Here is a 27039-nt window from a genome sequence, read left to right as displayed (position 1 = left end):
GAGTTTTTCTTGCTTGTGGTATTGTGACATGATTAATTTGTGATCTTCTCTGTAGGAATGCAGGTTCGATTTTTCTAGTGGTCTTTCGCGTGGGTCAGTGGGGCTGTGTAACCGGGTTTTATCATCCTGGCACATGTCCTTGGCTGGATCGCATGGGGATATATCAACTTTTATGGTTTGTTTTTTCTGTGACTTGTCATGTTGGGAGTTATGTTATTGTGGGTGTTGGTGGTCATTAATCTCCTTAGTAGTTTAGGGGTTTCCTTTCCATTTTTTTTATACTTTATATTTCTTTGTTACATAAACTGCTGTTTGTTTTTTTTAAATCTTTATTCCTATCTGTGCTGTGCACACTCTTTCTCCATAATGATGGGTTGTAACCTGACTTTTGTAGGTGTGTCTCAGGTTTCACCAGCCCCTTTAGGGCTGTTTGATGACGTGTTATTTTCTGGGTGCCACGCTTCCTCTGTAGTTCCCATCGCATCCCTCCGTTACCTATGCTGTAGGGCTGCACTAGATGAAGAGCCCGTGGGTGTCTGCAAGGGGTCGCCCCATGCTCTGGATCGCCCATTGCAGGATCCCGTCCCAGGCGCCCTGCGGGACGGTCCCAGAGGGTCATTCTCCCTTTCTGTCACGCTCCCAGCCACCCTTTCATCTTCCCTGCCTCACCCACAGACCAACGTCACCCTTCGGTCACACCAGAGACAAGGTCCCTCTGATGGACCCTTACCTTTTGGTGTCCCCCTTAGTGCCGTACCTCAGCCAGGAGCGTGTCGAGCTCGTCCCTGCTCAGCGTGGGGTCGCTGCCAAGGAGGCCATCCTCTCCCTGTGGGAACAGACGTGTCCTGCCTGTGGTCCTGTCCACACCCCTTTGGGCCAAGGCTGGTGAACGGGTTCAATCCTTCGCCCGGTGCAGGCTCAGCTCCTGCCCCACGTTCTCCCAGGCACAGCTTCACTCCCCTCCAGCTACAGTCAGCCCACCTGTCCCTTGCCCAGCCTGAGCCACCATTCCTCAGCTCATCGCGCCCTTCGTACCCACCGCTGCTTCCTCCCCCAGCCCGTTTCCCTCCGCCCAGGCTGGGCGTTGGTTGTACCGACCTTTGCTGCCTGTGGTGGGTGGTTGCTGGCCGCTGCGGTGCTGTCCAGGCTGCCTGTGTCTGGGGTGCTCGCGCAGGATGCGCAGAGCAGCAGCCCCCTGAAACCATCAGGGGTGATGTAGACCGTCAGGGTAGCCCCCTTCCAAGGCAGGGTTTGAGGCTGGGATGTGGGGGGTGGCATGGGGCTCACCTGGGGTCCCCACTGGGCACGGAGCAGTGTCGGGGTGTGGGAATTTGGGTGAAGCAGCGGCCGCAGACGCTGCCGTCACCTCTGCCCTCTCGTGTGCTGCGTGCCTCCTCCCCCGGGATCTCAGGGGGTTGTTCCGCAGCTGCATCCGACTTCTGCAGCCGGCCCGGTTCAGCCGCACTCACCACACATGAGCCGCACCGCCATGTCCCGCTGCACAGCCGGAGCGGGCTGGTGAGGGATGGTGGGGGGCAATGAGGTCCCCATGGCACCCCGAGGCTCACCTGGGGACGCGGGGCAGTGGGGGCACCAAGCAGGCAAGGTGGAAGGCCCTGGGGCAGCCGTCGCAGCAGATGAGCTCACCGCCGTCACCGCATGCTGCGCACTCGTCCTCGTTCTCCTGCCACGGGGGAGCGGGCAGGGGGTCACTGCCACCACCCCCCAGAAGGCTGCAGCCGTGGCTGTGGCAGCACTTGTGCTGGCAGGGGACCACCATAGCCTGTCAACCCCCTCACCTACTCACCGTGCACCCCCACCCCACCCCAAACACACCAGCTCCTTTCAGGGTGGGAATCATCTCTTTCTGGGGGGTTATAGCCTCATGACCTTCCCCAGCAGCTGAGCCCCGTGTTGCCCGTGCTCGGCCAGCCCAAAGGGACATGCCAGGGACACCCTGACAGTCCCCGGCTCACTGGGTGCCTCTTGTGGGTGCAGCAGGTGCCATGCCCGGTGCTCACCTGGTAGGGCGTGGGGTCCTGGCTGTGTATGGTGGGCACCGGCAGCCGGCCCTGGGGGTGCAGTCGGGGCTCTCCGCTCTGCAGGCGAGACAAGAGAGGGCTTGGGGGGAGCTGCTGGGACACCCCCAGGCCACGGCCATGCTGCCAGGCAGGGAGAACCCCTCGCCACTGACTTGGGCAGCTGGAAAAGCTGGGGTGAAAGTCGGTCGGGGGGGGTCCATACATTTTGGGATGCCTTGGGCTGGGCAGGGGGCTTCAGGCTGCGGCTTCTGCTCCTGGCCCCCAGCTCCTCGCAGGCGGCTGGGGCATGTGGCTCGTCCCCGGCTTTGCTGCCCGTCTTGGAGCTGCCTGCAAGAGAGGCCGAGAGCGGGTCTGTTGGGGTCCCGTCCCTGCTACCTCCCTGTCTGGGGGGCAGCTTCTGAATTTGGGGGGGAAAATTGCATACGAGGGCAGCTGGGCTGGGCTACACCTACCCGGCTCCAGCACGTGTTTGACAAGGATGCCCTCAGCAGCCCCGCGGGTGGCAGGCACCTCGCTGCCCGCCACGGCCACCACTCTCTGCACCGAGGTGGCCACGGCCTGGAGCGCTGCGGGCAGGGGGGCGGCTCAGCAGGGCAGGCAGACCCCCCTGCCCTCAGCTTTAGGCAAACGAGGTGCACAGCCAGATGCTGCCGCAGGGCGGTAGTCACTCACCGCTGGCACGGGGGTTGCGGGGGGTGTCCACGCCCTCCAGCTTCTTCACCGTCCTTGCCTTTGCCAGAGGCCCTGCAGGGTTGCGAGGGTGGGTGTCATGGGGGGCGCAGCACCTTGCTGTGCCTCAGGGACCCCCCCAGCACCCCACTCCCATCTCCATCCCACTCCAGGTCTGTGTACCGGGGCTGGCAGCGTGCTGCGGGGAGGGCTGCGCCCCTCGGGCCCCGTCCCGCTCCTCGGGGGCTTTCCTCTTGCCTTGGGGTCTGTGCGGGGCTGGTGCCGTGGGGCTGGGGGAGCGACGCCGGCCACAGCGCTGCCGCCCCAGCTCTGCTTCTGCAAAGGGGACAGGGAGAGGGACAGATACAGCTGGCCCTGGGTGCCACCCCTGCCCGCTGGCAGCCCCCAGGGGTGCCAGTCCACCCCGTCTGGCCCCTACTACCTCTGGGAAAGGCACTGTGGAGGGGCCGGAGCCGGGTGTACCGCTCCAGGTTGTAGTCCTTGAAGAGGACGGCCCAGAAGTTGCGGACGGTGGCAGCATCGCGGCCCAGCAGCCAAGTGAGCAGCGCGTGGAAAGCACGGTGGGAGCCCTCCTGCTCCGTCCGGCTTAGCGTCTCCTGCCGGTGCCACCGTGGCCCATCAGCACGTGTCCTGGTGCCACCGACCAGCCCCGGTCCCCGCGACGTGGCCGTCCTCTCCCGCACCGCAACCTCACCTTGAAGACGTGCTCAGGGACAACGTCGTGGTCAGCCAGGCCGTGCAGCAGCGGGAAGACGTCGTCCACCGCCATGGCGATCTCGGTGCGGTGCAGCTTCAGCAGGTGCCGCAGGTCCCCCTCGCCACGCAGTCCCGCCATGCCGTGGGGACACCGCCAGGGCTGCGCGGCCCACCCCAACACTCCTCTTTAATAAGCCCCGGCTGCCGAGAGCACGGAACTTCGTCAGGATCCTGCGGCCCCACTCATTTCTGTACGAGGCCGAGTAACCTGAGATCACCCCTCCCGCCACCGGCTGTCCCTGCAGCACGGCTGGGCTTGTCCCACGGCGTCCCCAGCCCCGGCTGGGGGTCGAGCTGCTCCCCAGCCCGGGGCATCAACAGCCGGCGTGACGTGAGCTGCTGCTGCTGGCGAAGGACACCCGACCCTGAGGTGAGCACCCCAGGGTGGCTGGGAGAGGAGGTCAGCCAGGGTGCTGGCGCAGGGGCCCGCGCAGGGGCCCGCGCCGCTTTCATCCCCGCGGTCAGCCAGGCGGCGTCCTAAAATTTCTGGACTTTCCGCAGCACCAGTTTCTCTCATCCAGAAACTCGTCCGTGGGAGGACGTGGGAAATGATGCCTTGACAACAGGAGAAAATGGGAATATTTGTCCCGGCTACCTGCAAACCACCTTCCGTGGGCCGGCAGCAAAGCGCTGACACCGAAGAATCTCTAGGAAGGTGCGTTTGGGTATGATTACGGATGCTGAACAAGCAAACAGCGTCACGCAGCTGCTGCCCTCCAGCCTGCCGGAGCGACGGCAGCCCCGCGAGCAAGCCTGGGGATTACCTGGGCAGGCGCTGCCGCAGCTCTGTCGTCACCCACTCCGGGAAGTTGGGCAACAAAGTGATTTCACTGGAAATAATGCAACTGTAAAAAACTTGGAGCTGGGGAAAACTGGCACCCCTTGGGAGCACCTGCCATATCAAAGTCTGGGGGTCTGGCTGCTCCGTACGCGGCATCCGGGAAAGAGAAAGCTCCAAAACTCCCATCCCTCTTCCCGAACATTTGGGATTTCCCAAGGATTAATTTCCAGCCTCTCTCCCTCCGCAGACGTGTCCCTGCTGCCCAGCAGGCTCAGCTGGGGGTGTGCCGGCTGCGCACAGCCACCCCGCCACCGCAGCGCCGTGCCTGATGCCCACTGTATGGCAAAACCCACCTAAGCACCATGGGAAAGGGGTGCGAGAGGGGATCCTCCAGTGCACGGAGCAAGGCGACAGGGGTAGGGACAGTTGCCAGTAATCCTTAAGACTGGAGCAGTATCTACTGGCTCCAGATCCATGACAGGAGGAGGCGACTGCTGGCCAGAAACTCGGGAAGAATAACACCCTCTGGGAGAGCAGGTAATACCCTCCTACATTTCTGGTTAATAAATTAATGTGCTTACCATGGAAAGGCTCGCCCTGAAGCTCCTTTCAGGATTTAGGCACCAGGAGCCATGGGATGAGGGATGGGCAGGCACCGTGCCCGGTTGCTGTGCCCCACACCGGGATTTCGGTGTCCAGTGCTGCCGTGGTGGGTATGGCTTCACCACCACCTGCTCGATGCGCCTGCCCAGGGGACCAGACATGGGTGCCAGGTGAAACGGGAGGCTCATCTCTCCTCCTGGAGATCCCCCATGGCTCAGCCACAGGTGCTGAGCACAAGCATGCTCATGACACCGTTTCACAAGTCTGCTCCACCCATCCTGGGAAAACCATTTTTCCCAGTGTCCCACCTGCAGAGCCACAGTATGTCACCGTCACCCCGCGCTAAGCCATCCAGCACCTCCAGGACAAGGCTGCACGCGTCGGTGCTGCCCAGTGCAGCCGCGAGCCGTGTGCCCCCAGCACTGGGCTCGGACTTGTTCCAAATTCCAACCTTATGAGTGTGTCTGTGCTCTGAATCACAGACAGATTGTTTCCCATATCCTGCCCGTTCAGTAGTGGGATAATTTGCATTTTGGGTTGTTTTTTCATGTTCCTTCCCCTTTCTGAGATGCTAGGCAGGGGGCAGAGCAGCAGCTGCCAGGTGCCATGTGAAGAAGCACATATGTCCTGGGAGATCAGACAGACATTTCTGTATGACCTCGTTTGGAGCAGACCTTGGCAGCTGGGAGGTGCTTGTAAGGCCATGAAAAGTCAACTTTTGCTTGCAAGGGGGTGTAAAACCTCCCACGGGGCTGGCACAAGCCCTGCCTGGCTACAAGGGCCCAGGGCTGGGGCGCAGAGGAGCCTGGCCACACTCGAGTTTTGGGATGCTCTCTTTTCTGTGGCTCCCTGGCAGAAATCAGAGGAAAGGTTCAAGACAGAGGAGCTCAATTTGAGCTCAAATCTGACTGTGAAGGCTGAAGACATTTCTCCATGAACGCCCAGTTAAATCACCATCTCAGCATCCATCAAAAGTGTTTGCAGCCCCTGGGACACACCTCGATTCCCTCCTCCTGCAAAAGGCTGTTGAAGCAAACATGCCACTTCCAGCATTTCTTCCTTTCCAGCTTCCCTTCCATGCCGAGGTCCCGTGGTGCGAACCATCGCCTCGCATGTCTCTTGGACACCACCTGCCCTGCGCTTGTCTCGTACAACACGTCCCTGAACACGTCAGGATCGAACAGGCCGAAGCTGGGAACCCACCCGTGGGATCACCCCCGGGAGGCAGCGTGCCCCTTGTCTCCGACACTGACCTCCTCATGCCTGAAGCACATCGAGAGCCCGAGTGAAACGCTGCCACCGTGCCCAGGTTTCATCCCTCTCCCCCCTACCTTCGGCTGCTCCAGGCTCCAGCGTTTTTGTTAAAAAACGAACAAACAAAAAAAAAGAAAACAACCCAAAAAAAGGGGTTCCAGCTGGGGCCCTGATCCTAGACCTCCCATTTCTAACAGCTTCCCTGCTGCTGCCCCACACGGTCTGGATGAGAGTGGGTCCACCTGTGCACTGCACGGCTGCTCCTGCAAGAGCCCAGGAGGGAGAGCTGGAGTAGAGAAGATTTATTTCAGCTTCAGTTTCCTCCTTCCTCCCCCTTTAGAAAGAAACAAAAGCCCAGAGGTCTGTTATATTAATTTATTTGGGACACACCAAAAAAGGAAAGTCAACAACTGTTAACGTACAAAAGTACAGAATCCTGGGACAAGATTTACTGTCCTGATTAAAAAGGCACCATGGTCCCAAAGAAGAGTAATCAGAATACATCATTTAGAAATTCCCCCCTGTTGCAGCAGAAACAGAGCCAGGCTTTGGCTCTATCCACAGTCAAACCCAGTTAAAAACACAAATATGATTTAAATGCGTTAAACACTGCTCAGCCTGGACAAGATGTCATGAAAAAAATCACAGCCTAGAAGATAGTTGGACTTTTTTTTACCTTTTTTTTCCTCTTTTTTTAAAACAGCGAAGGTGACAAACCACTAAGTGCGTAGCTGAGGAAGACAGCAGACCTCTGACATCTTCAGCTTGACTTTCTGTAAGACACGTCAGTTAAACTGAAACTGGCAGGCTGAGCGTGGGGCTTCTGAATGAAATGTAGTTCCCTGTGGTATACAGGCAGTCAGCTTCGACAACCTTAAATTCCCTGAATCCCTGAAAATCACAAAGCACTATACAGCTGTGTTCCATAGTCGAGTCAACCCCAGTGGATTTGTTTTACACACGAGCATTTATACTGTCAGCTATATTTGTAATACAAAGGGGGGTTTACAGCAGTTATTAAAAAAATTCTACTTCAGCGAGGTCCGAGCTTGGCTATATTCCCTGCTGAAACGGAGCTGCTGGTGTCGAAGCCCAGTGAGAGGCTCAAGTCCAGCACCTCAGGGCTGGAAGGCAAATAGTTTCGACGTGAGATAACTCGCACGGGGAAGTCAGTGAAGCACGTCAGAGAGAGGAGGGGAGAGAGGGCTGCAACTCTCCAGCAGCAGAGGCCGAAGGGCGCTGCGGGACGTGGGCGCGTGCTCCTAAACCTGCAACGACACTACGAGTGATGCGCAATACGCTGAGTTCACTAAATGTTTTAGAGCAACTTACCATGGAGAACTTCTCAGATACACTGAGTAAGGATCCCGGCAATGACTAACGAGCGAGGTCACCAGGAAGCCACCGTGTCGCTGGGAGCCGGACGGATCCGTCCATGGGCGGAAGGACGGAGCGGAGGGACACCGGCTCCGCCGCCTCCTGCGCTCGCTAGGTCTGCTGCATCCCCACAGGACCAGCAGCTAGTCTGCGTTTCATTCTTCCTTTGGCATGGGACTTCAAAGCAAGTCCAAGAACTGATTCATCAAAAGTAACAGGAACTGTCAAAATTATTCGTACATGCATTTATTGTTAAAGGGAGCAAAAGCCAAAGAATGAAACAGCACGAGTTAACGTCAGGAAAATGATGTGCAGGACGGAGAGGAAAGAAACAGGGGAGAAGCCGAGATACTGGAGTGGGGAAACCAACGTTCACACTGGAAGGTAAATTTGAAAACCAGGCAAGTTTGCGCTCTTTCTACCGGAGAACTTCTGTGGGCAAATAGAGACTTGGGGCTTTTATTTTTCAGTGTAGTCTGGCGAGGTTTGGGACTCTCCCCAGAGAGATCTCCAGCACTGGGTTGCACTGAAAGTTCCAAGTCTCTCATCTTTAAAAAACCAGTAAAGCAACTCTAACTAAAAACGGCCGATACCCTCCTACGGCGGGTACCTAAAAAATCACAGACACATCACTGCTCAGGATGAACACGGGCAAAAGGATTTCACTTTGTTCAAACCAACTCCGGGTGGAAAACTACCCTTTCCACCCTGCTGGTCTGCACGGGCCTCGGGGGGTGGAAAAGCAAGCCCAGATTTAGGTGCCTTTCGCTGCACATACCACAGCTACCCACGCCTGGGAAGGCTTTTCCTTCCCTATATCCCGAGAAGGCAGGATAAGAGTTTATAAAATTCTTCCTATCTTAAAACTAAATAATGCAATTTGCATCCTCCCTGTCTTACCCCCCCAAATATAAAATATTACCACTTCATTTCGGATTCACACCTCAGATCCTAGATTAGGGACTTGGTGTTAAAACTCATCCAATTATGGGAAGGTTTATCCTGATGAAGGAAACGTCATTAAAACAGAATCTAGAAGAAAACATTCAGAATCAACAATGCTTTTACAGCCAAAGCACTCAAATGTCTCCTTCTCTCTCTCTCTCTCTCTCTCCTCCCCCCTCCTCAGGCAAGAGAGCGATCCCTTCACAAACCGCAGGCTGCCTTGTGGCGATGGGGTGACACAAGCTGAAAACCAGCTTCCTGCTGTGCAGGAACGCTGAATTCTGCCGAAAGGGGACGAGCACCTTGGACTCCCACTGAAACCAGCAGGAGGTAGGGCTTTTCAGCACATGAATTTTCCATTAGCAACAAGTCCAAGTTACTTCCCTGCAGTAAATCCGAGTCCTGTTTCGTACTGTTAGGCCACCACTGGCTCAGAAATGGTGAGAGACTTCCACAAACCCACTGATGTAGACAGGACCTTGGAAGAAGAGGCTTACACACTACGTAGCCTTAGATCATCTGCTGCGTTGGGGCCCTTGTGTTCTTAGCCGCTGATTACTTATCCTTCCAAATCCACGTGTTTTAGTCCTTGCCGCTGTTGTCATCGTCCCAGTGCTCTTCCCCGGAGGCGGGATGTGCCTGGGCTCTGGCTTGGGGATCTACAACAATCACTTCCAATTGACGGTGGGATTTCAAACTTGCCTAACGTGTGCATTGCCACCTCGCGCTCCAGCAGCTCTGCCTGCTGACGGCAGCGTGCACTAGCAGTTTTTGACCTTCTCCACAGTCTCGTAGAACCCAGGCCTGACTCTCCTGATGCTCATCCGTATGTGCTGGCCCTCCAGGGGCATGGCGGCGCTCGTGGCAGCCGCGGTGCACCGGCGCTTCCTTCTGCCTCGCAGCGAAAAGGCCGGAGCCCCACCGTTCTCCTCCTCCGCGGGGTAGGATTCATCCACACTCGTGCCTTCGTCGGATTGCTCGTCACTTTTGTATTTCGCTTCCTTTGCTTTGTTTCCTTCCTTCTCCTCCTTGGCGAGTTTCCTGAAGTGCTCCAGACATTGTATCTTTTGTCTTCTTTCCATCATCTTCAGTTCTTGCTTGTCTGTGAAGTCTTCATAGTACATTTTTCTTTCGCTTCTTTGATCTTCAAGGAACTTCCACTCGACACTCGTCATTTTTACGCTACTGTATTCCTCCAGTTTGTTTCTCGTCTGCGTGTCTGAACAAAACACGTCGAAGAGCTTCTCCGAACTCTCGTTGAATTTGTCTGCTCGCTCGGTAAAAGCCTGGTTCTGTCTCTGCTTTCTGGTCTGATACAATCTGGTGAACTCCTCGTACATTTTGAGGATAAGTTTCTTTATGTTTTGCGTTGCGATGGTGTGCAAGTTGCAGAACAACCAGTGCTCCTGCAGGTGCTCGGCCAGCAGCTGGGCCGCATCCTCTTTGGACCGCTGGGCCTGGCCAGCTCTTTTGGGCTGCAGTAAGTACAGCATATTCTGAACCACATCCTTCTTAGTTGGCAGGATGCCCTGGGTGAAGCCCGAAGACTCTACATACTCAACAGTCCCAAGAGTCTTCCGTGCTCTCACCTCGGTATCCAGTGATTCCATCACTGCTCGTTTATCTCGTAGTTATGACATAATCTGAAAGACGAGGGGGGGGGGGGAAAGGTAGTGCGTCAAATAAGCTTTTTTTTTTCTACAGAAAAAAAAGACAGAGGAGAAAGTGTGCTCAGACCAATAAGATGTGGGATTTCACGGCAGACTCCGTCGCTGTTGGACGGCTGCCGGGTTAGCCCAGCCCACTTCACATCTGCACGCCAAGACTATCTCGCTCCTCCGTGGGCTTCTTAGAGCCTAATACGGTGTGTTTGTTTATGTTAATGAGTTTCTAATTGGGTTTGGGACTTCATCTGGTAAATTACATAAACCACGACCGCCTGGGGCAGCGGCCGCCAGGGCGGGCATGCCGCCGCAGCGCTGCGCCGTTCCTCCCACGCCGGGACGGGGCTGCCGAAAGCGGGCGAGCTCGCTTCGCCCGCGGCTCCGCTCCGCTCCCCTCGCTCCCTCCCCGGGAGCGTCCCTCCGGCACCGCTCGCCCTCCCTCTGCCCTCCGCCCCTTCCCGCCCCCCGCCCGACGCCTCCGCGGAGTGTTGCTCATGGCGGCCCGCCGCGGCCCTCCCCGGGCCCGGCCCGCCCCGCAGCATGACTGGCACTTTTCCCGCCGGGGCGGGCGGCACCGCAGCCTTTCAGCCGCGGCTCGGCCCCTCCGCCCGCCGCCCCCCCGGCCGAGGGGGGGGGCCCGGGCAGCCGCGGGGCCCGCCACGGACACAGGGCCCGCCGCGGGCCCCGGGCGGCCCCACGGGCCACCCGCCGCCCCGGCGCTCCGCGGCCGGCGGCTCCCGGCCCCGGGGGCGCGCCGGGAGCTGCGGGACCGCCACCGGGGGAGCGGGGCCGGGGTGGCCCCCCGCGGCGCGGGACCCCCCGAGGCGCTGAGTCACGGCACGGTGCCGGGAGGGCCCCGGGCGCCGCCCGCGCGCCCCGCCTGAGGCCTCCGGCCGGCCGCGGGCCCCGGGCGGGGGTCGGCGGCGTCTGGCGCGCCCTGCCCCCGGCCCGGCCCCTCCCCTCCCCGGGGCTCACCGCCATGTTGGAGGGGGGTCTGCGGAGCCTGCGCAGGGAGGAGCGGGGGGAACGGGCCGAGGTTGCCGCCGCCATCTTGGAGAGGGGCAGCGCCGCCGCAGCTCCCGCCCGCCCTCTCCCGGAAGGGCCGCCCCCACCGCGCGCGCCTCGGTGGTGCGCGCCGGAAGTGCGTCCCGCCTCGCGCCTCCCCCTTCCACCCGGCTCGGCGGCGTCGGCCGTGGGATTGGCCGCGCGGGGAGGAGGGAGCGGCGCGTGAGAGTGAGCGCGCGGCGGCGCTGCGACCCCGAACCCCCCCGCCCCAGCCCCGCGCGCGGGAGGCCCCGCCCTCCCCGCGCCCTCCGGGCCCGCGCGGGCCCCGGGCGGAGCCGATTGGTCGCGCCGCGAGCGCCGCCTGCCCCAGGGCCAACGGGAGCCCCGCGGGCCCCGGGTCCCCCAGCCAATGGGCGGGCGCGGCGTGGGGCGTGAGGATGACGGGAGCTGATTGGCGGGCGGGCGGGTGTCATGGCGGCGGGGAAACGAGGAAGGAAGGAGGGAGCTGATTGGCGGGTGCTGTTATTGTGGGGCAGGGGAAAGGGAGCTGATTGGTGAGTGCCGTGATGGCGGGAAGGGGAGGGAAGGAGAGAGGGAGCTCATTGGTGGGCCCTGTGGCGGTGGGGTGGGCAGGAGGGAGCTGATTGGTGGCCCTGTGGCGATGGGGCAGGCAGGAGGGCGCTGATTGGTGGCCCTGTGGCAGGGGGGCGGGCAGGAGGGCACTGATTGGTGGCCCTGTGGCAGTGGGGCGGGCAGGAGGGCGCTGATTGGTGGCCCTGTGGCGGTGGGGCGGGCAGGGTGGCTGCCTGGCCCCCGCCGTGGGTGCCCACACGTGCCCCGCGGTGCAGGGCGGTGGCTGTGGGACGACGGCGACGGCAGTGATGGGCGCCGGGACGGAGCCGGTGGAGGCGCGGCGTGACGCGACGGAGGGGTGAGGCCTCGCCCTGCCCCCTTCCCTCCCCCTGCCCCCCGGCGCCCCTCACCCTCCCGCCCCCACAGAAGGGTCTACCTGGACTACAACGCCACCACCCCGCTGGCCCCCGAGGTGGCCCAGGCCGTGGGGGACGCCATGTGCCAGGCCTGGGGCAACCCCAGCAGCTCCCACCCTGCAGGTAGGGACCCCCCACGTTGGCTTCCTGCTGCAGCGGGGCCGAGTCCCGTGCCCACGGGAGCCCGTGGCGGAGCTACCGGCTCTCGTCCTGCAGGCAGGAAGGCGAAGGAGCTGATCGGCAGCGCCCGGGAGAGCCTGGCCAGGATGGTGGGAGGCCGGCCGGAGGACATCATCTTTACCTCGGGGGGCACAGAGGTGGGAGCAGCCGCGATCCCTGTGCGGGGCGGTGACCTCCCTCCCCGGGCACCCCTGCCCACCGCCTGCTCTCCAGCGATGAGGAGGGTGGGGACGAAGGGCGCCGCGCTCCCTCTGCGCCTTCATTTTTCCCTCTGCCTTCCTCCCCCCCAGGCCAACAACATGGTGATCCACACCACCTGCCGGCACTTCCGTGAGAGCCGGGACAGGTCAGGGGACAGCCAGGGGACACCGCACATCGTGACATCCAACGTGGAGCACGACTCCATCTGCCTGCCGCTGGAGCAGCTGGTGAAGGAGAGCCTGGCCGGTGAGCAGGATGGGCTGGGCGCATCTGGCCGCAGACAGGGTTTTGAGAGGGGGGCTCTCCTCCACTGCCATTTTTGCGGAGCAGGATGAGGAGATGAGGACCCACTTGCTCCGTGATCTTCCCCTTTACCCCTGACGGGCACTGGCTCCCTGCATGGTGCCCCCATCCCCCTGAGCTGACTGTGTTACCCCGTTGGCATCCGACACTTGCGCCCCAAGAGGCTCCGAGCTCTCCGCCTGCGTGCACAGCTCTCCTGCCCGTTTGGTGGGGCGCAGGCAGCCCTGGGGGCTGTTGGACTTTCCAGCAAACCTCAGGGCTTGTTCCTTGGCTTGCAGAAGCCACCTTCGTGCCTGTGTCCCCGCAAAGTGGGCGGGCCGAGGTGGACGATGTCCTCGCTGCCGTCCGCCCCACCACCTGCCTGGTTTCCATCATGCTGGCCAATAACGAGACTGGGGTCATCATGGTGAGTCTGTGGGAAGCGAATGGGACGAGGTGGGACATCCTTGCCTAAAGCTGCTTGATAATGGGGACCAAGTGGTCCCCGGGATGCAGACCCTCGTCCCTCCTGCCAGCCTGTTGCGGAGTTGAGCCAGCGCATCCGTGCCCTCAATCAGCGGAGAGCGGCGGAGGGGCTGCCCAGGATCCTGGTGCACACGGACGCGGCGCAGATGATTGGCAAGGGGCGCGTGGACGTGCAGGAGCTGGGGGTGGACTACCTCACCATTGTGGGACACAAGGTATGGCCCTGTTCATGTGGCCCAGCTGCTCTTCACCCTCTAAGACCTCTCTTTTGGGGTGCCAGTGAGACTTTGGGTGCCCCCCCACAGCTTAATACCTCGTCGGTTGCCAAAGTTTTCCTGCTGGATGGTCTGAGGACAATCTTCAGCTGGGTGACAAGGCTCCTGCGAGTCAGGGGGACTGTTTGGAAGGGGGAGCAGGAGGAGGCCGTGGGCTGCGGACAGCACTAGAGGGCACTTACATTCGGACAGGAGTACAGGGAAGGGGCACCTGGCAGTGTGTCCCGAGGGTCACCGTGGCTGTTTCTCTCCGCAGTTCTACGGCCCGCGGATCGGCGCGCTGTACGTGTGTGGCCCCGGCACCACTACCCCGCTGCACCCCATGCTCTTCGGAGGGGGACAGGAGAGGAGCTTCCGGCCAGGGTAAGGTGGCTGGGTGGTGGCCCAGAGAACTGGGCCTCATGCTGGTGTCCAGACCAGACTTGGCTACTGAACCTGGGGTGGGCAGCCAGGCGGGGAGAGATGGATCCGTGATGGATCCGTGCTTGGGAACTGTGGGAGCCTCGTGTGCAGGCTTCGCTGTGGGAGGAACTGCAGGGTGGAACTGCCCCTTTCACAGTCACCTCGGAGAGGTGTCCAGGACCCCCCTGCCAGCAGTGAGGGGTCTGACGCGGGGAGTGTCTGTGCCCAGGGATTGGGTTCCTGGTCCAGAGAAGTGATGAATCACTGCTCTGTTTTCCCTTCCAGCACGGAGAACACCCCAATGATTGCCGGCCTCGGCCAGGTGAGTCAGTGATGGACACGGGTGAGTGGTTCCTTGGGGCTGCTGGCTGGTGGAACCAGCACGGAGGTGGCCACCTGCGCTCCCCAGTCATTAGAAGTGACAAGCTCAGGGTGCAGGAGGGCAGGTGAACTGCTGGGAAAAGAGATGGGGGTTTCTGATGCCGGTCAAAGGAGGCGTTTCATAGCGCTCGCTGCAGGCTTTGCAGCCCCAGCAGCGGGCAGTCACGCAGCTCCCACGGCCCAGGGCACCATGAGGCTGGTGGGGGATGCGGGGACCTGGCAGTTGCAGAGGCTGTTCCCGGGCTGGACTCGCGTGCCAGGGGCTGTGCATGGAGGGAGGTGTCTGGGGGTCGCTGACGGAGCCTGTCTGGGTTTCCTCTCCTCAGGCCGCAGAGCTAGTGAGCAAGAACTGGGAGGCTTACGAGGCTCATATGAGGGATGTTCGGGATTACCTGGAGGCCAAGCTGGAGGTGAGCAGACGTGGTTCCTGTTTGTCTCTCCCCTCCTGGGGTCTCAGCCTGCAGAACGCGGGCTCGGAGCCAGGGTGGGTATGTGCCTCTGGCTCAGCCACCTCCTCACCAGGACAGAGCTTCTTGTGATCCCCGAGTGGTTCACAGCCCTCTGATTTCTCCAGGCCTCCTTTGGGAAGCAGAGGATCCACCTCAACAGCCACTTTACAGGCTCCAAGCGACTCTGCAACACCTCTAACTTCTCCATCCTGGGTCCAGGCCTTCAAGGTAGCTCAGCTCTTACATCTCCATCATGTCCTCAGTCCACTGCTGCCCCGTGGCGGTTCCCACAGAGCCAAACACCTGCCCCCCCCACCCCAGCACGCTGTGGCTAGAGACCGGTGGGTGCTCAGCTGTGGCTTGGGCAGGGAGATGATGTGGGCAGCAGCCCTCGGAGAGGGCCTGGGCGCTGGGAGACCTGTGCTTGTGTGTGCTGCAGGGCGAAGGGTGCTGTCTCGCTGTAAGGTGCTGCTCGCCAGCGTTGGGGCTGCCTGTCACTCTGAGAAAGGGGATCGGTAAGCAGCCGGCTTTGCCAGGCCCAGGGTGTCTTCCCACAGGAGGGCGGGTGGAAAGAGGGAACTGGGATAGGGAAAGGGACTGTGGGTGGCTGTGGGCAGCGTCGCCTGGAGCAAAGAGGGTGCAGAGCTTTCCAGAGGGCCTGAAGAGCTGTGAAGGAGGTTACTGCAGGAGATGCAGCTGGAACGCTTGGCTGCTGCTAGGAAGGACTTTGTCCCTCCTGGCTCTGGTAATTCTGCTGAGGTTGGAAGTGCTCTTCAATGCTTGGCACTGCAGAAGACTCTGCCTTATGTCTGTGTGTGCCTGGCTCACCCATTCAAGCCCCATTTGGATCTCCAGTGGGCTCCTGTGAGGGTGCGTGAAGACAGCAGGTGCTTTTGGGCTGGTCTAGAGCAATGCCCCGTAGACATGGCACAGCTGCCAACCCATGGGGACATGGGAGAGGTTCTTCCTCAGAGGGGAAGAGCCCGATCCACTATTGAGCAACAAGCCCAGTGGGAGGGGGTGCCTTTGGGAAGCGAGCAGGGCACCATGTAGGTGACAGGTTAGCCTGGAGTGCACCTGCAGATGCGCTCCCTCCTAGGGCTTGGTGAAACCTTCTCATGATGCACGTGCTTCCTCGGCCTCCGAGTTAACCCTGCTCACCTCTGTGCCTGTGTTTCAGGCCCTCCTCGATTCTGCTCAGCTGTGGGATCCCCTACGACGTGGCGCAGAACGCCTTGCGGCTGAGCGTGGGGCGAGACACCACCCGAGCAGACGTGGACCTGGTCGTGCAGGACCTCATGCAGGCCGTGGCGCAGCTGCAGCAGGACCAAGCCCCGTAGATCCTGAGAATCGCTCCGCCGCCGTCACCCAGGTTCTCGGGGTGGGACTGTGCTCTGCTTGGCCTGTGGGTGCTGGCTGCCTGCATCAGTTTGGGCTCAGGTTTTGGCAGGATTAGTTTTGTGCCTGATCCCTAAGTTTGTGACGGTGTATCGGACGTTGGGGAAGTGGCGGTTGGTGGTGGCAGAAAGCGGGATCGCCCGTGTTGGCAGCAACGAGCGCTTAGGTCTGCTTAGCCGTGTGTCAGCTCGTGCTGGCAGGGATGGTGGCAGGGCTGGCACGGCTCCGCAGCGCGTGCGGCTCGAGCGGAGAGGCACTGGAGGTGGCAGGGAGCTGTGCTGAGCAGGGAGCTTGGGCTTCGCTGCTTTGGGGCCGGGGCAGCTCAAGGGCTCGCTCAGGACTCTGCCGTCCCCGCTGCAGGGCGCTGCACCGTTGGGTGCTCTGCACTTGCCAAGCACGTGCCCCGCTGGCTGCGTGCGTGTTGGCATGATGGAGTCCCAAAGCTCGACTCTCTCCAGAGCGTAACAAGCGTAGAAGCCGTAGGAGACAGAGCCTTTTGCCCTGGTTGCTTTCCACAAAGGAAGCTTTCCTGCTGTCTTATCCCTCGGAGGAAGAAAGACCATCTGCCCCAGGGAGAAACGAGGAGTTGATGGAAGCACAGCAAGATGCTGGGCTGGGAAGTGCTCTGCCCCTGCCAGGGCACTAATCTGCTACAGGGTTTATTGGCTGGGAAGGCACCGGGCACAGCTTTCCCAGCACCATGTTGCGTTACCGGCTGCCCTTCCTCCTGTTCTTCCTACAGCGGACATGGGTCCTGTTGCCGGCTCCACGTGCTCCTAAAGGAAACGAGTTGTTGGGGCAGCCCTAACTCTGTGCCAACGCCTGAGAAAACATGTCTGCCCTGCGTGGCCCAGGTGGTCACTCCGATCACTGACACAGGAGGACACATGTGTCACACGGATTAGGAGATTTGCCAGCAGGGCTGACTGCTGTCGGGGAACCTGGATTCCCTGGGTATTCATAGGAATAAAAGTGATTGCTGCTGCTGTGGCTTTTTCCCAAGTAACATGTGTTTTCCATGGGGGAAGCTGAATTGGTCGGGGTAACCTGAGTGATGTCTTTTCCCTCAGAAAATACTCGTATCCCAGAATAGAGGCACAGGCCGCTGGAGCAGGGAGGCGCCCACTGGTTCTGGCTGGCATGGAGCCCATGGACACAGATTCTTAGACACCGTCTTTCTCTTTACTAGCCGTTCATTAGCATGGCCAGGAATACTGTTTGGAACCGTAAAACCTTGGGGGTTTTTGTAAATCTGATTTCTAACTCAAGTGTCAGGTGCCAGGCACGCTGCCCTGAAGTCACCGGACGCCGTTCTGGCTGCTCAGTGCTACAGCCCTGCTCACACCTCTATCTCCAACACAATCTTCTCTTCTTCCTTTTGTTCCTCCCTTGCATCATAGTCGAAACCTCGTTTAGAAAAAGTGGTTCCATAGAAAGAGTATCGCCCTGCTTCAGGGGTAGGTCTTTTATCTATTATGGACCTTGTAGGTCTTGGGGACCTCTCCTTCACAGCTGTGACACAACTGGAGATCCCGTTTTTGGGGCACTCTTTTCCCCCCAGGAGGTCTGGGCTTCCTGCATGGATTCAGACAGAAATTTAACCACAAAGCACAAAAAGCTTTACTGACATATTCTTTATACACACAGGAAAGGCAAGTTTTAACCACAGAATCATTAGCATTGCTTCATTTAGAACATTACCTAAGAAGTGTTACAGGGGCTATGAACACTCTGGTTGACCCTTTTAATGGTTTCACTGTTCGTTTTCCTACTACCACAGTGCACAGGAATGGGAGTCACTCGTGAATCCCTCTGTCTCTGTATTGCCTTATCCAGGGAAGGGGAGAGCCCCATGTGCTGGAGACAAATGGCCTTTTCTCCTACAACAAAATGTCAGTGGTTGTATGCACTAGAAGAAATTCACCTGTCACGAAAGTCTGGAAATACCAACATTGCTACATCAGCTGTGAATTGAAACAGTAGAGAGAGGACCTGGCCACTACACTAGGACACGACAGAGTTGAAACACTTTACTTCCACGTAGTCACATAGCCAGAATCGGGTGGCAAAACTGCAGTTCATTTGATGGAAGAATCCACGATCTCCTGATAGTCTTGCCTTCCTAAATTCTTCCAGGACAGTTTATAACATGCGAGGAAAAAAACGCTAACCAAAATAACCGCTCCCCCGACGAGATCGTAAGCACCTGGGAAGATTCGCAACACGACAAGCTGCAGGACCATGGCGATGACTATCTCCAGGTGCTGTACGGTGCTGACCAGAGCGGGGTGGAACTTGCTCAGGGCATAGTAGACCCCCAGGAAGGCTGCTGTGGAGCACAGGCAGATGGCAAGGAGATAGCTCCAGGTTTCTCCATCCAGTGGGACAATTGGCTCTTGGAGTAAGAACATGGTGGACGCTCCCCACACCGTTCCCGTCCAACTAAAGGTGAACAGTGCCGTCCACATGCTGATGTTATCTTTGATTGACCTGTAGACTATCATGGAGAGAGCAGTGGTTAAACCTGCCATAACAGTCATGGTATAGCCAAAAGCTTCCTTCCAGGTGCTGAGTAAAGAGTTTTCCTCCTTAACAATGTTGGGGATCATGACCAGACAAACGCCAAACACGCTGCCAACAACAGTAATTATGTCTATGTAAGCCATTCCTTCATCTATGAGTAGAAAAGCCAAAACGGCACTGAACACTGTAGTGGTAGCCCTCCACATGATGGTCCCGTTGCTGGGGGGAACTATGGAGAAGGAGGTATAGGCACAGGTAATAGAGATAACGTTGCAGACCCCATAGAAGAAGAGCCGGAGTCTGTAGCCTTTGGGGCCAAAGGGAGGCTCGTGGTAGTAACACACGACAGTGATGGACAGCACCTGTAAGACCGAACGGATGAAAATCAACTCTAGGGACGGCACTTTGGAACGATCAGAAATTAATCTGGTGATTAGAGCCACACATCCGTGAGCCACGGCAGATCCAAACAGGACTACCCACGTTTTCCTCGACTGCAGTATATTTCCTTCAGGAAAACGCTGGGATTGCCCGATTTCGTGGGGTTTTGGCAGTTGTGCTGGCTGACGCTTGGTGTCTATTGTACCAAAAGAAGTCCTTTCTCTCTTTTTCCCATCGTTCAGTAGTCTTTTCTTAGGATTATCCTCCATAAATACTCCAGTATCTTCATTAACATCCTCATATCCCTCTTCTCCTGGCTGGGGATAATGAGAAGTATATTTCACTGTTACTGTGTTGGGATGAATTTTCACTCGCTTTTTGACGGGGTATTTTTGGGAAGACGTATCCATTTCCTCAGAGAAGCGTCCCAGTCTTAAGAAAAAAAATGGAGAAGCACTGTTATTTTTTTTTTTAATGAACAGCAAGGGATTCATTAGTATGAATTACATTAGTATATGTATTAGTAAATGCTGTTAGTGCTTAGTAGAAATTAGTAATTAGTAAATGCATTATATTAGTAAGTGCTGCTAGTGTTTACAAGCTATTTTTATCAACCGAGTCCAAGTGCTAGTAGATTATTGTTCTTGGTTTTGCTTTAATTTTCCAGTGAGTTACTGCTAAATACATTTGACAGTCAGGCCATTTGGACCTCCTTAAAAGCCAACCATGGAACTTCATTTCAGTCACCAGTTTTTGAAAATTATGTATGTTCTTACTATGTACAGTACGTATAATGTGTTCTAGTGAGAGTGCCCTCTTGCTAAGCTTTTTGGACAGTTAATACCCTGTAATTATGAGTTATTGCTAATTGCTCACTAATGTTACAAGATTACGGAAAAAATTTGGCAGGAGGAGATGACAGTCTTGTTTCTAAACTGACAGGGAACACCACAGGGAAACGGGGACTATCCCTGAGCAAGTCAGCGTAGTCAGCATATGAATAAGCAACGCATTTTTGAACAATACTTTGACAGAGATAAAAACTCCTCCTTCTTTTCACATCCTTTTATTTCCAGTGATTGATTTTGCAACAGATTTGTTCTTCGAATCTGATTATTTTTTTAATGGGGAAAATTCAGAAGGGCTGATCCAGACTACTACCCAGACCTTCCCGCAGCAGACATTTAAAACCAACAACAGCCTCCACCGTCTGCACGAAGAGCCCTTCCAATCGAAGTGGCGGCAGGAGAAACGCAACCTCCCCGGCCTTCTGCTCACCCCAGCAAATAAACACACGTGGAGCTTACCTGTGACTGAGAGATTTAATCCCGAATCAGAAGGGAAAACACTTCTTGGTCATCTCCATCTTTGTCTGGGTGTCTGTAGACAAACAGTAGATGCTCTCAGATATCAAATAGGAAAGGTTACAACTGTCTCAGCACAGAAAGTAATACCCAAGGGAGGCATGAAACATTCTGCTTGTTTTTCAAAGTTGGAAATTTGAGCAGCACTGGCTTGCCTTTGAGGCCGTGCTCCTTGGCAACTGGCAACCCTGGTGTGTCATTATGAAAAAAACACCACCACAAACCCCCAAAAACTTTAGATGGAGAGAAAGCGATCAGTGTCGTCTTGCCAAACCCACTCCTCAGCCATCTCTCAGAATTATTGATGGAACTCATCCAAAGAACAAGCGGTGGGTTTGTGAGCGTAAGGTTCCTACAGTGTAATAATAACAACATTCACCATCCCGTGCCTGCTGTCCTGCCTCACCAGCGCTGTGGAGGAGAGGATGAATGCTCAGGAGGACCCGTCCTCTCCATCCAGCCATCCGTACCTGGGTGCTGAGCGCAGCCCTGCAGGCAGCAGCAGTTTGGCCTGGGCGGTGTCGGCAGAGGATGGGCATGGATGGCCCTGCAGTCCTTGTCCGCAGGGAGCACGGAAGCACCAGAGCAGGTGGCTCTGGAAGGTGCAAGACCACAGCCAAGCAGACAGTCCGGCTGAACAGCGTTGACAGCGGTTTGTCAGGCAGACCACAGATCAAAAGGCAACGTAAAAGCAGGTGCAAAAATAATTAAAAAAATCGTGGCTGGGTTCAGCCTTTGTGTTTTCTCCATCCCTCCTCAGTGACAGCCAAGCACTGCCTGTGTCTCCTGGCAAAAATAATTTACATAAGAATGGGACATTCTTCCTTTTTCCCTCACAGGCTGAGTGTTTATTGAACAGCCATAGCCTCCTTCTTGCAGCCAGAGTGAATCCCTGATGAAGGATGATGGGGATGATGGAGGAAGGCAGCAGCACCAGTTTGGACCTGCGCAAAGAAGCGAGGGATGCTGGGGCACCACCTTACTCTTGCTTTGGCAGACTACGCTCCCGGCCCCGAGATAGCTCACTGAAGCAGGGATCGGTGGACGTTCAAGGGTCTGAGGACAAGAAGCACCCTTGTCTATGGCGAGGGCCTGTTGACGTTTCTGCTGCCAACCTGTTTCCAGCGGAGCTCAGCTGAAAAAACGAAGCGTACCCAGTACGCCGCTGAGCGGCGGCGGAGCGCTCCAGAGCGCCCAGTAACGTACAGCTTAAATACCGCAGGAAACGTGAGAAGAAACAGCCAAAATGTCAAGGAGAGTAAACAAAGAGGGTGAGGGCTGAGTATCAGCTGCACCAGTGGGCAGCCCAGACATCTAAAAACACCCTGCCAGAAATCTACCCCGGGCTCATCTGCTACTTGCACTTTTTCTTTAGGTAAGTTGTTAATTGTGGATGTTTTCTCATATACAAATGCAAAGTGCACTGAATGAGGCCAGGGAGGCAGGGATTTTCACAAGCACAGCATTTTCCTTGTGTTACAAATTCACAGATCTGCCTTGCTGTCCCCACGTCTTAAAAAAAAATCCGATCTTGATTTAAGGCACAATACAGGGATCAGGAAGAAAATAAGAGGGGAAAAGAAGACAAAAGGTGCACAACAGGGATTATTATTGGAGTGGCGGTGGATCTAAGCTGTATAAACTCATTTCATTAAGCGACAGCTAAGTACATGCTGCAACTATTGGTCAGGAAAACAAAGCCAAAATAACTGATGTTTTTACCACGAGCATACAATGGTAACTTTCTTGCTTCCCGAGTTTAGGATACATTTTCTTCCGACAAATACAGAAAAGGGTATAGAAAAAAGACAAAACACAGTTGTGAATTTAGTCCCGGACCTGTGTAATGTATTCGGAAATCTCTCTGGAGGAAAACAATAGATCATGAGCACATAGCTCAAAATGGCTGTCCTGCACGGATTCCGTATTCCCTCCAGTGTTCTTCAGCACTAAGGATGCTAACAGTTGGAAGGTCTGGAAAGTGGAAGGGCGAACACGTGAGAAATGAGGAAGGCAGGAGATGAGAAGTAACAAAGAACAAAAAAATAACAGGAGTGCTTAAAACAAAATTTCATTTCCTCTACTGAACATTGTGTGCACGGCACATGTTTCGGCAGCTCTCACACCGTACGTTTATTTGTACTCTTTGGTGACCTTACTTTTCTTAACCAGCAAGAATTTCAATGGAGACTGAGATTAGTGCATATCCCAAATCCCTGGTGTTTGTCCCAGACGCAAATTTAAAATAAACAGAAATCAGCACAGCCTGTGCAGAAAACTGTCTACTTCTCTTTCTGCTAGTGCTTTTTGAGGAGGTCACATGAGGCTTTAATTTTCCTTTGTATCTGGAAACATAAAATGGTTTATTTGCATTTTCTATGGGAAACATAATTTGATTTGGAATCAAGTTTAATACAAGGCTGAAGATTAAGCACTATGCAAAATTTCCATGTTACATAACAAAACAAACATTCGCAACTCAAACAGCAACCTGGGACACCTATTTAAGTTATCATGGACATCACTGACTGCTAAAGTGTGAACCCCGTTTTCCCATGGGCGAACAAATAATCACAATGGATTCAATAAATGTCACAAATCATTAACAGAATACCCACCATCTTTTCTTTTAAAAGAAGAAAACTCAAATACTCCCCTCCTCCGCCCCCAGTCCCTACACATACGCTGATCTGTAGGTAGAAATAGGTGATTATGTGCCACTTCTGGGGGGGTGAGAGCTCCCCTCGCCATGCCTGAAGGAATTAAGGCCTTGAGGTCTGACTGGTGATTCTAACCACTAGTTTTCAATAAACTCACAGGAAAATACTCCATCATCTGTCAGATGGGTTAAAAACCAAAATCACTCAGCTGACAAACGTGGCTACGAAAGATTTGCAGGCACGGCAATCGCAGCCCTTACGTAGTCAAAAGCGAGGAGTGGGCGATGGCCGCGCTCTGAAAGGCAGGTCTCGCAGGGATGTGCCTTTGCCACTTCTGTGGAGAATCTCCCGAATCCTGACCAGGTGAGACTGGCGTTACCGGAGGGCTGTAAGCCATCTCTGTAGGACAGCTACAGACTACCAATTTTCCCCGAATGTTACACGTACCAAAGACCCGCTCCATCCCTACAAACCCGTGTAACCCACTGAACTTGTGCCGCCTTCACTAAGCGCTTCCGTGCACAGCGCACTGACTCCTCAGAACGCAGGTTTCTCTTTTGATTCCTTACCAGGTGCGTGAAAATCTCCTGAATTCCTGTTTCAGCACCCTCTCCGTTAAACCACCTTAACCCTCCCGGTGACTCTTTGGTGCTTGGTAGTTCAGGTGTCAGCTGCACATGCCAAGGGATCTACACGCATGTGACGTCTGACAGCAGAAACCAATGTGTACAGAGGGGGAAGAAAAGGCACCATAAGGTGCACAGCGGGCAGTTAAATGTTGGTATCACTGAAACAGCCCACATTTCTGCTCCGCTTTTAAACTATTTGATAGCACGCACGCTAGAGAATCAGCGTGCCTTTATCTCTTTAGCCTGATGGTCTGACTACATCAATCAATTTAATTAAAAATATATGGAAAGAAACTCAAGTCTTTATTAAAATTTAATGAATAATAAAAGGTATTTAAGGAAATGAAAGAGCAATTATATAAAAGGAGTTTTTAGTACTAAAACACAAGAGCAAACACGATACACAAACCAACAAACTGGTCTCCCACGACTTCAAATTAATCGAGTCACATTCAACAGCACTGCCTAAGGGAAGAGCCGGTACATCCTCCACAGAATTCAAATGTAAGCCCTACGCTTAAGCCCCACAAATCGTCAGTTCATTCCTCATAACATTTTGCTACCCAAAACCCAACCCCTATTGGCGCTAGCTTGCTAAAGCTGCCACAGGCGATCTCAGTGGGGTTGTACAGGACACCTTTAATCTCCCTTGTTGTCACTGACTGTTCTCTTGCTGTACAAGGGCCCCGGTTCCATGAAAAAACACTCTCCCATTTCTGCATTCAGGTCTGTTGCCCGCTGCAACTACTATCTCTGCAGTAGCAACGCCTGCCTGAAGCGATTTCGGAAGAAGAGCCACTTTGCCTGCAAACTCCCCATTCCAAAAACCCTCATCTGAGCAAACTTCTTCGATTGCAATCCCAGGCATGGAGGAAAGAACTGAGAATAACCCATCAGCGCTTTTAAACAGTCTGCTGGAGCACAGGAAAAGCGTTGGGCTGGATACGAGCAAGGCCCTACACGGTACATCGCGAGGGGCCGAAATAAAGCAGGGGAAGGCACGCTCAGGGTTACCGGCGCGCACCGCGGGTCAGGACTGGTTTGTTTTGTTTTGCTCTTCTCCCCGCAAACTGCACGAAACCCGCCAAGGCCGCGACAGCGGCTCGCTCAGGCTCGGCAGCGGCTGAGCGGGAGCAGCAGCCCCGCGCCGCGGCCGGGGCAGCTCCGCCGCCCCGGCGGGCAGGAGGCGGCCGAGGGGCCGCTGCCGCCGCTCGGGCCGCCCCCCGCAGCGCGGCTCGCCGGCTCCCGCCCCGCAACACTTACCGGTGCCCACACGCCCGCCCGGCGCCGCCGCCTCAGGCCGCCGCGCCCCCAGCGGCCGCTCCCCGCCTCGCCCGAGCCGGGAGGCCGCCGGCCCCGCTCCGCCCGCGGGCCGCATCGCCGCGCCCCCGGCCCGGGCGAGCCGCCGGGGAGAGGCCGCCGCTGCGCTGCCCGGGCACAGCGCTCCGCCCGCCCCCGCCGCCTCACGGAGCTCGGGGCCGCCCCCCCGGCGCTGCCAACCTCTCCCGCGATCTGTCGCGACAGACGCCCGCCTCAGCGCGCGTCCCGCCCCTCCACCCCCCCTCCCCGGGCGGTTTCCTGTCGCCCTGGCGACGCCCCGCCCCCTCGGTAGCCGCGCGGGCAGAGCAGCCCCCCCCGCCCCCGCTCCCCTTCCGCCGCGCATGCGCGGCGTTTTCGCGCGAAAGACGTTTGCGGCGCCCGCGTGCCGCGCGTCGGGCGGGGCCCCCGTTCCCCCGCCCCGCCCTTCCCCGCGCGGCGGCGGCGGCGGGCGCGCAGTGGCGGCGCGCGGGCGCCAGGGGGCGCTGGGGGTCCGGCGCGCGGCGGCGGCTGCGCCATTGGCGGGTCGGAAATGCCGCCAGATGGCGGTTTAGGATTGCGGCTCCGGTGAGCGCGGCCCCCGCCAGCGCCGCCGCCCCGGCCCCGGCCCGCACCCGCCCGGACCCCGCGCGCCAGCCGCTCCGCAGGCTCCCGGGGTGCCGCCCGGCCCGGCGCGGCGCGGCCCGAGGTGAGCGGGGCGCGCGGGAGGGAGGGCGCTGAGGCGCCGATCCAAGATGGAGGCGCGAGGGGCGGGGGCAGCGGGCCGGGGCCGCTCGCTCGCTCGCTCGGTCTCCGCGGCGGCCGGGCCGGGAGCGGGCGCTGCCCGTGCGAGGAGAGAGGAGAAGGGGAGGGGAGGGAAGAGGAGGCGGCGCGGGGCGGGGCGGCTCCTGCCGGAGCAACGGGTCCCCCGGGCGCGGCGCTCTTCGCCGCCATCTCATTGTCCCCGCCGGGGCTGCCGGGGGCGCCGGGCCGAGCTCGGCGGCCTCTCCCGCTGCCGGGCCTGCGCCCCGCTCCGGGCGGCGGCGGCGCTCCCGCTGCGCGGCCCAGGGCCGCGGGGGCGGGGGCGGCCCGGGCGGCGGCGGCGGGGGATGCTCGGGCGGAGCGGGGGTGGCGCTTCCGCCGCGCGGGGCACGGTGGCGGCGGCGGGGGCCCCCGGCCGGCCCGGCCGGCGGCGGCGGAGTTGGTGCCGTGGCCGCGGGGAGGGAAAGTTGCGGGAGCCTGTGGGCGGCTCGGTTCGGCTCGGTTCGGCTCGGCCCGGCCCGACCCGACCCGACCCGACCCGCCCCGCCACCTGGGCCCGGCCCGGGGGAGGGCGGCGGGAGCTCCCGGGCCGCCCCAGCGCCGCCGGCGTCTGGCCGGTGTCCAGGGGGCACGGGCGGGGTTGGGGAGGGGGACACAAAGTCGGGGGAGTGCGGGGCCGGGGACCCCCCCTGCTTGCTGCTCCTGGTGTTTATCCCCAAGTTTGTAGTAGGGTGGCACCGGGGCGAGGGGGTGGCGGTGGGGCGGGCAGCCTCACCTGGCCTGGGGGGCGACAGGCCGCTCCGTGGCTTGCGAAGGGGGCCGGAGCCGTGCCATGGAGCCGTGGTGGTCCTCTGACACAGCTGGGGTGGGGTGGGCCGAGTGGTGTGGTGGTGCTGGAGCTGGGACCCGTGGCTCTGGGGAGAAGCCAAGCGCAGGCGATGCCCTCCCACCGGTGCTGGGAGGTGGGAAGAGGCAGAAGTGCCAAGCCGAGGTCCTGAGCCCTTGGACAGCAAACACAGCCATGGTTTGGCTTGGCAGGGAGGAAGGCTTCTGCGACGGGTGCTCGTGGCTTGGTGGCTGGCCTGCACTGGGGAGTGGTGGGCAGCTACACTGGGCTTTCCTGGGGTGGAGCGGGGAGTTGGGATGAAGTGTGACTTGGGAGAAAGAAGTTAGCAGTAGTATCCATAGAGCAGCTTAAAGGGATGTGACTGCCAACACCAGTGTCAGAAAACTTAGTTTCTGGTAAGATGGTGTGAGTTTAATT

The 27039-nt window shown here is 57.9% G+C and overlaps 4 protein-coding genes across 5 annotated transcripts; 1 reads left to right on the top strand and 3 right to left on the bottom strand.

Moving 5' to 3' along the window:
* Positions 1-513: 513 nt before the first annotated feature.
* Positions 514-3567, bottom strand: AIRE (autoimmune regulator). Its single transcript, XM_086618605.1, has 12 exons — positions 3427-3567; positions 3154-3328; positions 2895-3047; positions 2715-2786; positions 2495-2608; positions 2245-2369; positions 2022-2099; positions 1569-1684; positions 1288-1497; positions 1099-1195; positions 758-826; positions 514-594 (listed from the first exon to the last, which is right to left on the bottom strand). The coding sequence occupies exons 1-12, from the start codon at positions 3565-3567 to the stop codon at positions 514-516; spliced, it is 1431 nt and encodes a 476-aa protein (XP_086474731.1).
* A 2920-nt stretch (positions 3568-6487) lies between these two features.
* LOC104381988 (uncharacterized) lies at positions 6488-11178 on the bottom strand. Its single transcript, XM_086618271.1, has 2 exons — positions 11088-11178; positions 6488-10091 (listed from the first exon to the last, which is right to left on the bottom strand). Exon 2 carries the CDS (start codon positions 10056-10058, stop codon positions 9210-9212), a length of 849 nt encoding a protein of 282 aa, XP_086474397.1. The 5' UTR covers positions 10059-10091; positions 11088-11178; the 3' UTR covers positions 6488-9209.
* An 820-nt stretch (positions 11179-11998) lies between these two features.
* SCLY (selenocysteine lyase) lies at positions 11999-16102 on the top strand. The gene is made up of 12 exons (XM_086618545.1): positions 11999-12048; positions 12117-12229; positions 12323-12423; positions 12577-12733; positions 13069-13196; positions 13306-13470; positions 13787-13893; positions 14218-14254; positions 14640-14723; positions 14888-14990; positions 15202-15277; positions 15943-16102. The coding sequence occupies exons 1-12, from the start codon at positions 11999-12001 to the stop codon at positions 16100-16102; spliced, it is 1281 nt and encodes a 426-aa protein (XP_086474671.1).
* Positions 16103-17789: 1687 nt separating this feature from the next.
* On the bottom strand, positions 17790-25020 carry SLC35G2 (solute carrier family 35 member G2). 2 transcript variants are annotated; one of them, XM_086618362.1, is made up of 3 exons: positions 24981-25020; positions 20372-20444; positions 17790-19496 (listed from the first exon to the last, which is right to left on the bottom strand). In XM_086618362.1, the coding sequence occupies exon 3, from the start codon at positions 19472-19474 to the stop codon at positions 18239-18241; it is 1236 nt and encodes a 411-aa protein (XP_086474488.1). In that variant the 5' UTR covers positions 19475-19496; positions 20372-20444; positions 24981-25020; the 3' UTR covers positions 17790-18238. The 2 variants fall into 2 exon arrangements, with proteins under 2 accessions (XP_086474488.1, XP_086474489.1); XM_086618363.1 differs by lacking the exon at positions 24981-25020 and adding an exon at positions 22268-22342.
* Positions 25021-27039: the final 2019 nt, after the last annotated feature.

The sequence above is a fragment of the Tauraco erythrolophus genome, chromosome 11 (assembly GCF_009769465.1).
Source record: "Tauraco erythrolophus isolate bTauEry1 chromosome 11, bTauEry1.pri, whole genome shotgun sequence".
NCBI lineage: Eukaryota > Metazoa > Chordata > Aves > Musophagiformes > Musophagidae > Tauraco > Tauraco erythrolophus.
Note: the sequence above shows the minus strand (reverse complement) of the source record. Positions and strands in the feature narration are given on the sequence as shown.

Excerpts from the sequence above, each read along its gene's own strand:
- AIRE (XM_086618605.1), bottom strand. The coding sequence starts at position 3,567 with ATGGCGGGACTGCGTGGCGAGGGGGACCTGCGGCACCTGCTGAAGCTG. Across the intron at positions 1,196-1,287 it reads GTGCCCAGTGGGGACCCCAG|GGGGCTGCTGCTCTGCGCAT; the intron begins GTGAGCCCCATG and ends TGATGGTTTCAG. Across the intron at positions 595-757 it reads TCGACACGCTCCTGGCTGAG|GGCGCCTGGGACGGGATCCT; the intron begins GTACGGCACTAA and ends ACCGTCCCGCAG.
- LOC104381988 (XM_086618271.1), bottom strand. The coding sequence starts at position 10,058 with ATGGAATCACTGGATACCGAGGTGAGAGCACGGAAGACTCTTGGGACT.
- SCLY (XM_086618545.1), top strand. The coding sequence starts at position 11,999 with ATGGGCGCCGGGACGGAGCCGGTGGAGGCGCGGCGTGACGCGACGGAG. Across the intron at positions 14,724-14,887 it reads ACCTGGAGGCCAAGCTGGAG|GCCTCCTTTGGGAAGCAGAG; the intron begins GTGAGCAGACGT and ends TGATTTCTCCAG. Across the intron at positions 14,991-15,201 it reads CCTGGGTCCAGGCCTTCAAG|GGCGAAGGGTGCTGTCTCGC; the intron begins GTAGCTCAGCTC and ends TGTGTGCTGCAG.
- SLC35G2 (XM_086618362.1), bottom strand. The coding sequence starts at position 19,474 with ATGGATACGTCTTCCCAAAAATACCCCGTCAAAAAGCGAGTGAAAATT.